The sequence below is a fragment of the Sinocyclocheilus anshuiensis genome, unplaced genomic scaffold, assembly GCF_001515605.1.
Source record: "Sinocyclocheilus anshuiensis isolate Anshui unplaced genomic scaffold, SAMN03320099.WGS_v1.1 scaffold1241, whole genome shotgun sequence".
Lineage (NCBI taxonomy): Eukaryota > Metazoa > Chordata > Actinopteri > Cypriniformes > Cyprinidae > Sinocyclocheilus > Sinocyclocheilus anshuiensis.
Genome location: NW_015549644.1, coordinates 657,443 through 667,383, shown reverse-complemented (window position 1 = coordinate 667,383; position 9,941 = coordinate 657,443). Strand labels below are relative to the sequence as shown.

At 38.9% G+C, this 9,941-nt stretch overlaps 2 protein-coding genes across 2 annotated transcripts in view; both read right to left on the bottom strand.

Moving 5' to 3' along the window:
- LOC107659913 (S-adenosyl-L-methionine-dependent tRNA 4-demethylwyosine synthase-like) overlaps positions 1-8,641 on the bottom strand; it is a 13,958-nt gene extending 5,317 nt beyond the window's left edge. The window contains exons 1-6 of the mRNA XM_016449015.1: positions 8,461-8,641; positions 7,610-7,740; positions 7,351-7,485; positions 6,554-6,655; positions 1,104-1,298; positions 745-1,023 (exon numbers count right to left, since the gene is read on the bottom strand). Of these exons, the coding sequence (XP_016304501.1) occupies positions 745-1,023; positions 1,104-1,298; positions 6,554-6,655; positions 7,351-7,485; positions 7,610-7,740; positions 8,461-8,467 (849 nt within the window). The 5' untranslated portion in view covers positions 8,468-8,641. The remainder of the gene's footprint in view (positions 1-744; positions 1,024-1,103; positions 1,299-6,553; positions 6,656-7,350; positions 7,486-7,609; positions 7,741-8,460) is intronic.
- A 500-nt stretch (positions 8,642-9,141) lies between these two features.
- On the bottom strand, positions 9,142-9,920 carry LOC107659912 (transmembrane protein 120A-like). Its single transcript, XM_016449014.1, has 5 exons — positions 9,905-9,920; positions 9,731-9,823; positions 9,582-9,646; positions 9,380-9,448; positions 9,142-9,252 (listed from the first exon to the last, which is right to left on the bottom strand). Exons 1-5 carry the CDS (start codon positions 9,918-9,920, stop codon positions 9,142-9,144), a joined length of 354 nt encoding a protein of 117 aa, XP_016304500.1.
- Positions 9,921-9,941: the final 21 nt, after the last annotated feature.

The window sequence follows — 9,941 nt, the reverse complement described above, 5'->3', positions numbered from 1 at the left end:
TTTACTACACAGAGCCGTTGTTCACTGACAAGTTGCGCAAAACCACGATCATATATGAACGTGGTTTTGCGCAGCTTGTCTGTTTAAGTGAGATAAACAAACTGAGAAATGTTTCTTTTTTTGTTAAAACAGATGTTGCCAAAGTTTTCGTTTGGGGACATAATTTGAAGTTGAAAAAAGGTAATAAAGTGCAATATATCACACAATTTCACAATATATTTATAATCGCAATAATATTGTATCGTGACACAAGTATCGTGATAATATCGTATCGTGGGGCCTCTGGTGATTCCCACCCCTAATTAGCAGTCATTGGTTTTGTTTCATTCGTCTCTCTAGTCAGTGGAAACATTTACGAAAGCACTCAAGTAATGGCCCTTTGGAATGTAATCCAGAGCCAGATCGGTTTGTTATGTCTGATTATGTCCAAAAGGGGAAAAATGGGGTCAGTTTTGATTTCATGTGTCTTTAAGGCTATTAAATGCAATCATTTATATGACTCAAAGGGGCTTAACTTTATGACAACGATGTTTCCTAAAAGTGTTTGAGTAAAGAATATGAGAGGGACATCTAAGAGAATAAAATTTCCTCGGAAGTCAGTAATGTTACCCCTGCTGTTCAGATCCCATTTACATGAGTGCACCACAGACTGCAGGGGAACAGTCTGCTCTCAGGATGTGCAGTGCAAGAGCTGTTACCATGACTACATGTGTTCAAAGACATTAGAGAGGAGGGCTGGCTTGCCTCAGAGTTGTTCTTCTCAGCGAGCGAGTGGCTGTCCTCTGCCTCCTTCTTATGTTTCTTCTTATTCTTGCAGCTGCCGTTCTTGCACTTGCCAGAGCAGGCTTTCTTCTCACCTTTGGCCAGGGCCTGCAGCCGGCTCAGGAACTTCATTTTCCAGGCCTGGAAGTCGGCCTGCACGCTGCCGTGTCGGCTCTTCACAACGTTGCAGTCGCCTTCTCCTCTGGTCATGATCCGTGCAGCGCTCAGCATCCACAACCACTTATCTATGTTCTTACTGACCTGAATACAGAAAATATATTTAGTGTAAGATTCAACACAATCCCGTCAAAAATGGAGAGAAAAATGCAGGTGTGTCTCACCGTGTTATAATGGCCAACATAAACAGAGTTCCCCAGCCCAAAGACAGCGTATCTCATTCCCTTCAGGTAAGTTTTCCCATATCGGAAGTCTGTGGAGGCTTCCTCAAGCCATTTAGAGAACCATTCGGCACTCTCAGTGGGCTGCCCATCTCTGTATGTGGCCACCAGGAACACACAGATCATCTTGCTTGTGCACTAGAGAAAAATGATATGAGAGCATTAAGAAATATTTAACATGGTACTCATGGAAGCAGCTCTCTACTAAGAGCACTAAATGTAAGAAATGTCTGGGTCTTATTTCCCTAAAATCAAAAGAAAAAACAAACTTTTAATTTTGGGGTAAAATGTGATCTGGACATTTCTTGACCATTTCTGTTATTCACCTAAACTGTTCTTAATATTTAAAACAGAGCAAGCATCGTGAATAAACCATGCTATAAGCAGGGTTGTTATCGTAAACTAAAACCATTTTAAAAAAACTTTTTTTTTTTTTTTGGCAAAAAAAACCCTAAAATAACTAAAACTAATAAATAAAAATTAAAAGCTATATAGAAATATTAAACATATTAAATATTTAAAAAATCTAATTCAAAACATTATGAAAAACTATAATAGTATATTAATTATACTGAATAATAGTGCTTATAACACTGTATAAACGCTGAAAGGAGCAAAACTCCTTTAGACTATGAGCTGTCCTGTGACAGATGTCTCAGCTTTGCTCCGATTCAGAGAATGAGAACAGACAAATTAAAATTCTATCAAATATTCATTCATTCAAAGCATTTTTTCTCAGTTTTACTGTTGATGTAGTTTTGCATTCTGCCTTTGTCTGGTGCTACAGAAATCATTTAAGGAAACGAAAAAGTTTAATTATGTTACTTTGCTCTTAGTACTCTTGGGCCTGGTTTAGGCCATAGTTCAATTAGGACATTTAAGTAGTTTTTATAAACATGCCTTAGAAATAAACATTACTGGTTTGCATCTTGAGAAAAAACAATGGCACTGACATATTTTAATAGGGTGATCCTTATTGGGAGGGTAAAATTTTTTTATTGGAAATGTAAACTTCTCACTCCCTCATTTGTTTCTCCACTAGAAGTATGTAATGTATGCAAAATACCATCCAGATAATTTGTCGTCATTTATGCTCAAAGAATGCATCTTTTTATCAACAGGTACTTCCAGATCTGAGAGGTGATATTAGCGAAGGTTTTGTTTACTGATAAACTTTTGACTATTTCTGATATCAGACGGCCACTTTGCATAACCAGGATGAAGTATACTTGCTTGGAAGCAAGAAGGGGTCTTTAACAGGTTGCAAGCTTCCGTCCATTGGCGATGTTCTTCAAGTATATCTGCACCGAATGGCATGAAGCATAAAGCAGCAGTGCAGACCATGAAGGAGGTCCAAGACTTTTGGGAAAAGGCCCACATTCCCATAAGGTCTTTTCAGCATTCTGTGAAGAAGCTCGAAGACCCTGCAGGAAAATGGGAGGCCTTGAAGAAGAACAAGGGGCGAAGGAGCAAAACACAACCGTAGAACGAAGAAGAATTCAAGAAGACCTTGAATGATCTTTTTGACATTGCTCACCAAGACGTGCTGAAGATGATTAAGATCGCTGAAAATAGGGCATTTTTGGAGGCACAGCGTGAAAAGGGAAGACGGGGAAGCATGGTGGGAGCTGATGTAAAGCTGGCCAAGCAGGAAGAGATGAAAGCAAAGCAAGAACAGAAGATGATGAAGTGGACTGAGAGAACTGTCGTGCTGGAGGCCTCTGCCAGAGAAAGTGAGGCGGAAGGAGCTGCTGCAGCAGCAGGTCCTAACAAGATGAGGAACTGTACGAGGGGAAGGAAGAACATTCTCAGTCCGGATGTCCTTTCAGCACTAGATCGAACCAAAACCAGCGATTGTACACACACTGTCTGCTGTGCTCCATGCTTCCGGTCAGCGGGTCAATGAGTTCAATATCAACCGCTCTTCTGTTCAGCGAGCTCGTCAGCAGTACCGTAAGAATCGCTTTGCGGAGCTCATGTCAGAGTTCTCTGGCGAAAAACGTCTAATGCTTCACTGGGACGGAAAACTGATGGCTGAACTGAAAGGAGATGAGAAAGTGGACAGACTCCCCATCATTGTATCAGGAAGTGGCGTCGAACAGTTGCTGTGCATCCTCAAGTTGCCTGCTGGAACTGGACTATGGGATTACATCTCTGCCACAATTCTGCGCACGAAAGATCATATTTTGAGTGCGCAAAAGTGCGTTTTGCACGCGCGTGATCTGAGTTTTGTGGAGAAAATGTTTGTCTCGCAAAGAAGAAAGTATTTCGAGCGCACGAAAATCAATTTTGCATTTAAAATAAGTTTTTGGATTTGCAACGTTTCACTAGCTTGCTCACCTGATGCTGGCCCTCAGTGGTCTCTAAATGCCAACGGCTCCCTTGCTCAACACAACTCAGCATTACAATAGGCCATAATTCCGGGCAATCAGAGACGAGGCTGCTAAATTCTGATTGGCTGCCTTGACAACCAATAACAACATTCCTGGAGAGCAGAAGAGGAAAAATACAGTGCATGCATAATTATTATGCAAGTTGACATTTTGTAAGGCTGGGTTGTGTTGAGGAAGCCAGCCGTCGGCATTTAGAGAGCACTGAGGGCAGGCATCAGGTGAGCAAGCTAGTGAAACGTTGCACGCGCAAAAGAGAAGGACTGCACACATCCAAAAACTTATTTTAAATGCAAAATTTATTTTAGTTCGCTCTAAATACTTTTTTCTTTGTGAAACGAACATTTTCTCCACAAAACTCAGATCGCGCGCGTACAAAATGCACTTTTGTGCGCTCAAAATATGATCTTTCGTGCGCAGAATTGTGGCAGAGATCTAATCCTATACTGGACAAGCACTGGCAGAAGCACTCCATGAAGCAGTGAAAGACTGGGGTTTGGAAAACTGGATTCGGTCTATTTGCTTCGACACAACCTCAAGCAATCCAGGCAGAAAGAACGGAGCTTGCGTGTTGTTCTACTGCACTTGGCTTGCCACCACCATATTCATGAGATCATGTTGGAGGAAGTCTTTCGCATAACCATAGGTCCATCAACCGGTCCAGATATTGGCATCTTCAAGAGATTAGACAGAAACTGGGTCCAAATGGCCACGGTTAACTACAAGACCGGAATTGATGACAATGATGTTGCCAGTGCTTTGTAGAATGTGGCAGACAACATCCTTCCGTTCTGCTTCCAGCAGATAGAGGTAGTTCAACCTCGGGATGACTACCTTGAGCTGTTGGAGCTCACCATCATCTTCCTTGGGAGTGTCCCACCCAGAGGAGTTCGCTTCACCAAACCAGGGGCAATGCATTGGGCTTGCTTCATGGCACGACTGATTTATGCCCTGAAGATTTTTGCCTTTCGAGACATCTTCCCGCTCACACGAGCTCAAAGGAATGAAGGAACTATGTGTCTTCGGGGTGAAGCACTATGTAAAGTCTTGATTCTGCTTCTGCCTCCCAATTGCTGCACCCAAAAATTGACCTCCTTAAGTCGATGGCTGCTTCAAATGACAAAGCTTCAAAGCGTGCCCTGAAAAAGCTGGTGAACCACCTCTGGTATCTCAGTGAGGAATTGGTTGCACTGGCCCTGTTTGATCCAGATGTCACAGTGGAGGAAAAAAAGACAATGGTTTCTGCAATGGAGACTGAAGTGGATGAGAAGCCAGAGAAGAGAGTGCACGTACACCTTCTAAGCATTGGAATGAAGGATTTGAGCAACTTTGTCACAAAGAACACTCGCAACTTCTTCATGATCTCCATCAGGACTTCCTACATGAAGATCCTGTTACTTGGGCAAACAATGCAACCTACATCGCAGCTGAGGAGACTGCCAAGAGCCTGACGGTGACCAATGACATGGCAGAAAGAGGCATTGCGCTTATCCAAGAGTACAACAGACTCCTCTCAAAGACTGAAGAACAAACGCAGTTTATTACACAGTGCAAGTTTATTTCAGTTAACACAGCCTAGACATGCATTTTAGTCTGGGACTTTGCTTAAAGCCTTGTCTGTGAAACATGACAACCAGGGGTTGGAGTTTTAATATTTAAGCTCTGGTGAAATAAAAGGCTGGTAAATCACTTTACATTCTTCTCAGGGAGAAGTATTGTGATTAACTGCCAGCCAGAAGATCTATATTACCTGTAAATGTTATCGGAGTAAGTGGTAATGGAAAGATATGAAGCTTATAGTAATTCCTGTGATATTCTTAATGCTGAAAGTAGGGCTGCACAATTAATTCGAAATTAAATCGCAAAGGCGATAAATCGCGATTAGGCAGAAGCTAAGCTGCAATTGTCATGCGTATCTTTCAGTGAAGCACGGTTCTGTGATCAGCAGTAAATCTCCATCCGAAGGTCAGAGGGCGCTCTCGCGCTGAAACTCCAAATATGCCCCGAAGAAGAAATCCAGGAAATGTCTATTGCTGCAGTTGAATAAACAGAAGATTTAACTGCTTTCATTGATTCAACGTGACTAATAAACACACGACTACAACAATATATGGTTTATCTGAGTTCGTCTTATTATAATTTTTATTATAATAAAGTATATGATAATGCAATGCTAATCGACATAGCCTTTATCACTGCTTAGAATACTATGAAATATGTTGCGTGCCTTATTCTGTGTAAGAAGCCACATCATCTCACAGAGGGATTTATTTAAAACACTCGATTGCTGTTATGAAGTGAGTTTGGAGTAAAAACGTTATTAAATGTGGTGCTTTTCAATAAGGCACGTGTTTTCAGCTGGAGCAGCATAATAAAGTATATAATAATGCAATGCTAATCGACATAGCCTTTATCACTGCTTAGAATACTATGAAATATGTTGCGTGCCTTATTCTGTGTAAGAAGCCACATCATCTCACAGAGGGATTTATTTAAAACACTCGATTGCTGTTATGAAGTGAGTTTGGAGTAAAAACGTTATTAAATGTGGTGCTTTTCAATAAGGCACGTGTTTTCAGCTGGAGCAGCATTTACTACACAGCCGTAGTTCACTGAGAAGCTACGCAAACAGCTTTCATAATCGCAGAACGATTTCTTCGATTTCATAATCGCGCGATTAAATCGTCTGCGATTATGAACGCGATTTTGCATAGCTTGTCAGTGAACTACGGCTCTGCGTAGTAAATGCTGCTCCATCTGAAAGCACGTGCTGGAGATTTACTACTAATCACAGAACCGGCTTTACTGACAAGCATGACAATCACATTCGAATAATCGTGCAGCCCTAGCTGAAAGTGAAATACTCATGCAAGCATGACAAATCCTGAAGTTTAAATCATCCATTAATACTTCCTCGACTACATGCTACTGCAACAAAACAAAAAAATCTGAAGAAGTTGAAGTCAGCCTGTATGGGGCCAGTGAAGCACATGCTAAGCTCACCTCCTCAGTTAGTCTGTCCTCGGGGTCGTACTCTTTCATATCTATAATATCACACTGGATCCCCTGAGCGCTGACGTCTCCAGCAAGCTCTTTTGCAAAACCCTAGGCAGAGTTAAAAATAGCAGTTCACAACCATATCACACAGTTGCATGTAATTCGTTCAAATTAATTAATTAAAAATGTATTATAATAATTGCATTGGAGGTCAAAAACTTAGAACTACAATTTTTATGTTTTTGAAATAATTTAACATTTTTAAACATTATTAATTTTTTTCAGGATTCTTTGATGAATAGAACGTTTAAAAGAAAAGCATTTATTTGAAATAGAAATCTTTTAACATTAACATTATAAATGTTTTACTGTCACTTTTTATCAATTTAATGCATCCTTACTGAATTTAAAAAAAAATATATATATTTATTTAAAAAAATCTTACTCCACACTTTTGAATGGTAGCATATTACGGTTTCCACAAAAATATTGAGCAGCACAGCTGTTTTCAACCTTGATAATAATAATAAATGTCGCTTGAGCATCAAATCAGCGTATTAGAATGATTTTTGAAGGATCATGTGACACGGAAGTCTGGAGTAATGATGCTGAAGATTCAGCTTTGTATCAAAGCAATAAATTACTTTTTAAAGTATACTGAAATAGAAAAGTTATTTCAAATTGTACAAATATTTCACAATATTTCTGTTTTAATCAAATAAATGCAGAATTAGTGAGCGCAAGAAATTTCTTTCAAAAACGTCCCTATTATTCCAATCTTTTGATCACCAGTGTATACAAACCTTTGCTGTTCCTGTCTGTGATCCATAGAACACTTTGACCCCAGAAACATGAATGACTTTTTCTGTTTCAGCTGAAAGATCCTGCTTTTTTGCAGATTTATAAAGCCAAGGGCTTACAGGGTCGACCGTTTTTTTCTATAAAGGAAAAATACAATCTATTAAGTAGGTTGTGTGTTTATTATTTATTAGCAACCAAGAAAAAAAACTAACAAATACTATAAATAGCAGAGAGGCTTTAAGAGTAAACACGCTTAATTACCTTTTTGAAAAGCATGTTCATAGTAAAGCAGACTCCTATGAGAACAGCAGCAGTAGTGTACACATATAACCTATTCTGCCACACAGTCAGCAGGTAGCTCTCAGTGTAATCCCAAACATCATTCAAAACACCTGTGAAGGCACGGGAATAAAGTTTGCACACTTGACTTGTCGGGATCAATGGAAACAAACAATAAGCGACATCAGTTATTGATGAGATAGACAATCGATATAGAACAATGGGTCCCACTTTATATTAAGTGGCCTTAACTACTATGTACTTACATTTAAATGAATCATTTGGTACAATGCACTTATTGTATACATTTTACATTGTACATAAAATTTTAAAATGCCTGCATGTAATTACATCTGTAATTAAATGTATTATTACACTGTTGACCCATCCCTTACAATTTAACACACCCTTAAACCTACCCAAACAATATGAACACAATGAATACATTGTACTTATTTTTTGATGTAGGTACATAGTAGTTAAGGCCACTTAATATAAAGTGGGACCGAACGATGTCTCACAACTTAGTGAGCTGACTACCTAGACAGAATGTTTACCATTACAGCAGCGTTTAAAGACTGGAAAGGCGCCTGGGTTGTCCAAGAACGCTGTCTAGGTAGGAAGCTCACTAGGTTTTGAAACACAGCCTAGACGAAAAAGGTACGATCGTACGAGCCAGAATAATGAGTGTGTGCCGTGCACAAATGAGTGCATGTGCAATTAAAGCATTGCCGTAATGTTAAACTATGATCTATGATTAGCAGTTTAATTTAACTCATTTTCTATCGGTTCTGCTGGTCACTTATCAGCCATGTATTGCAATATTGACCCACCTGACATCGCAGCGCCGACTGTAGAATACAGCAAACACGATAACAGCGCTAAAAACAACAACTTCTGTGGTCTATCAAACAGAAGGCACTGTTTATAAATTTATAACAGCAGTCTGCCAAGGTTCTAACTTCATATGTCGCAAATACATAACAGGCTAACTTTACGACTGCATGTCGAAGACCGCCGCCATATTGTTATGACAGGAATGCTGGGAAAATGAGTTCATCTTAGGTCATTTAACTCTCCACGCGAGTCTTCACTGCTTGAATTATTAATCATAATAATAATACGTATATAATTTACTTAAATCGAGTAATAAACAATATTAATACGACAAAAGTAACATTATTATTATTACTGAAATAAGTTAATTCATTAATTAAAATAAGGTTAATTACTAAATCAATTTCACATAAAACAAATTACAGTTTTCATTCTTATAGTTTATTCAAGTACAAATTCAAATTCCAAATTATACAAATTCCACTTAAATACAAACAACTTTAATACAGATCATCCCACTTTGTAGTCCTTTATTAAACACAAAAGGCATTCTGAATGTTCTCTGAAAGACAATAAACACATTCAAGATGGATTATTATGCAAGACCCCTTATTAAATTAAATCTGCATATTTTGTAAAAATACATATGTCTGTTGACTTAGTTGAACTCTTAAAAATCACAGACTCTGGGTCTTCTGCTGGTCTTTGCGCTTGTGACGGACAACTGCAAGTGTAGTGAAAAAGTTTCCCACAAACAGAACCAGAAAGCAGAAGCCACACATGGACACCTGCAGTAAAAAGTAATTGCAACTTCAAGATCACTGTCTTGATTTATTCATAATCTTAGGTAAGTGAGTGGATTCAACTTATTATTTTATTGTGATGTTTTGGAAAGGTTTACAAAACAAAACTGACCTGCCATTCTTTACATTCAGGGATCTGAGCCATTCTGAACAGAGAAATACTGTTCCAAAGCTGCCAGAACTGTGACACATTGACCAAGATATACAGTCAATTATTACTTTCTTATGGCATTTCATATGCTGTTCCATTTTCAAAGCTTTATTCTTTAAATATGACAAATAATACATTCTATAGAAAAAAACTAATACTTTACATGGCCCAGGAAGAGAACGGGAAGAAGAAATGTCAGTCCCCGCCACATCCACGACTGAAATCCCTCTGTGTAAACAAAAAGCTATTTGATATAAAAGCTTTACACTCTCAGATTTCTTTAAACTATCCTGTAAACTCAGAAATCCTTACCAACAATCAAGTCCAAGTTGAGTCTTTCCCCCAGTGCTTTTAGCCTGTAGAGACGCCCACTTTGATAGTAGTACTGAAGATACTGCACAAAGCCTGCAAGAGAAAGTGATAATTATGTCTTCAGAACCTCTCAGTATTGCAGTGTTGGTATTTTTGCCACAATAGATGTTTTACAAGGTGGTGTATCCATGAAGAGTTTGTAACTTACTTT

Coding starts and splice junctions, on each gene's coding strand:
- LOC107659912 (XM_016449014.1), bottom strand. Junction 9,647..9,730: donor CAACTTGGACTTGATTGTTG/GTAAGGATTTCT, acceptor TTGTTTACACAG/AGGGATTTCAGTCGTGGATG. Junction 9,449..9,581: donor CCGTTCTCTTCCTGGGCCAT/GTAAAGTATTAG, acceptor AATGTGTCACAG/TTCTGGCAGCTTTGGAACAG.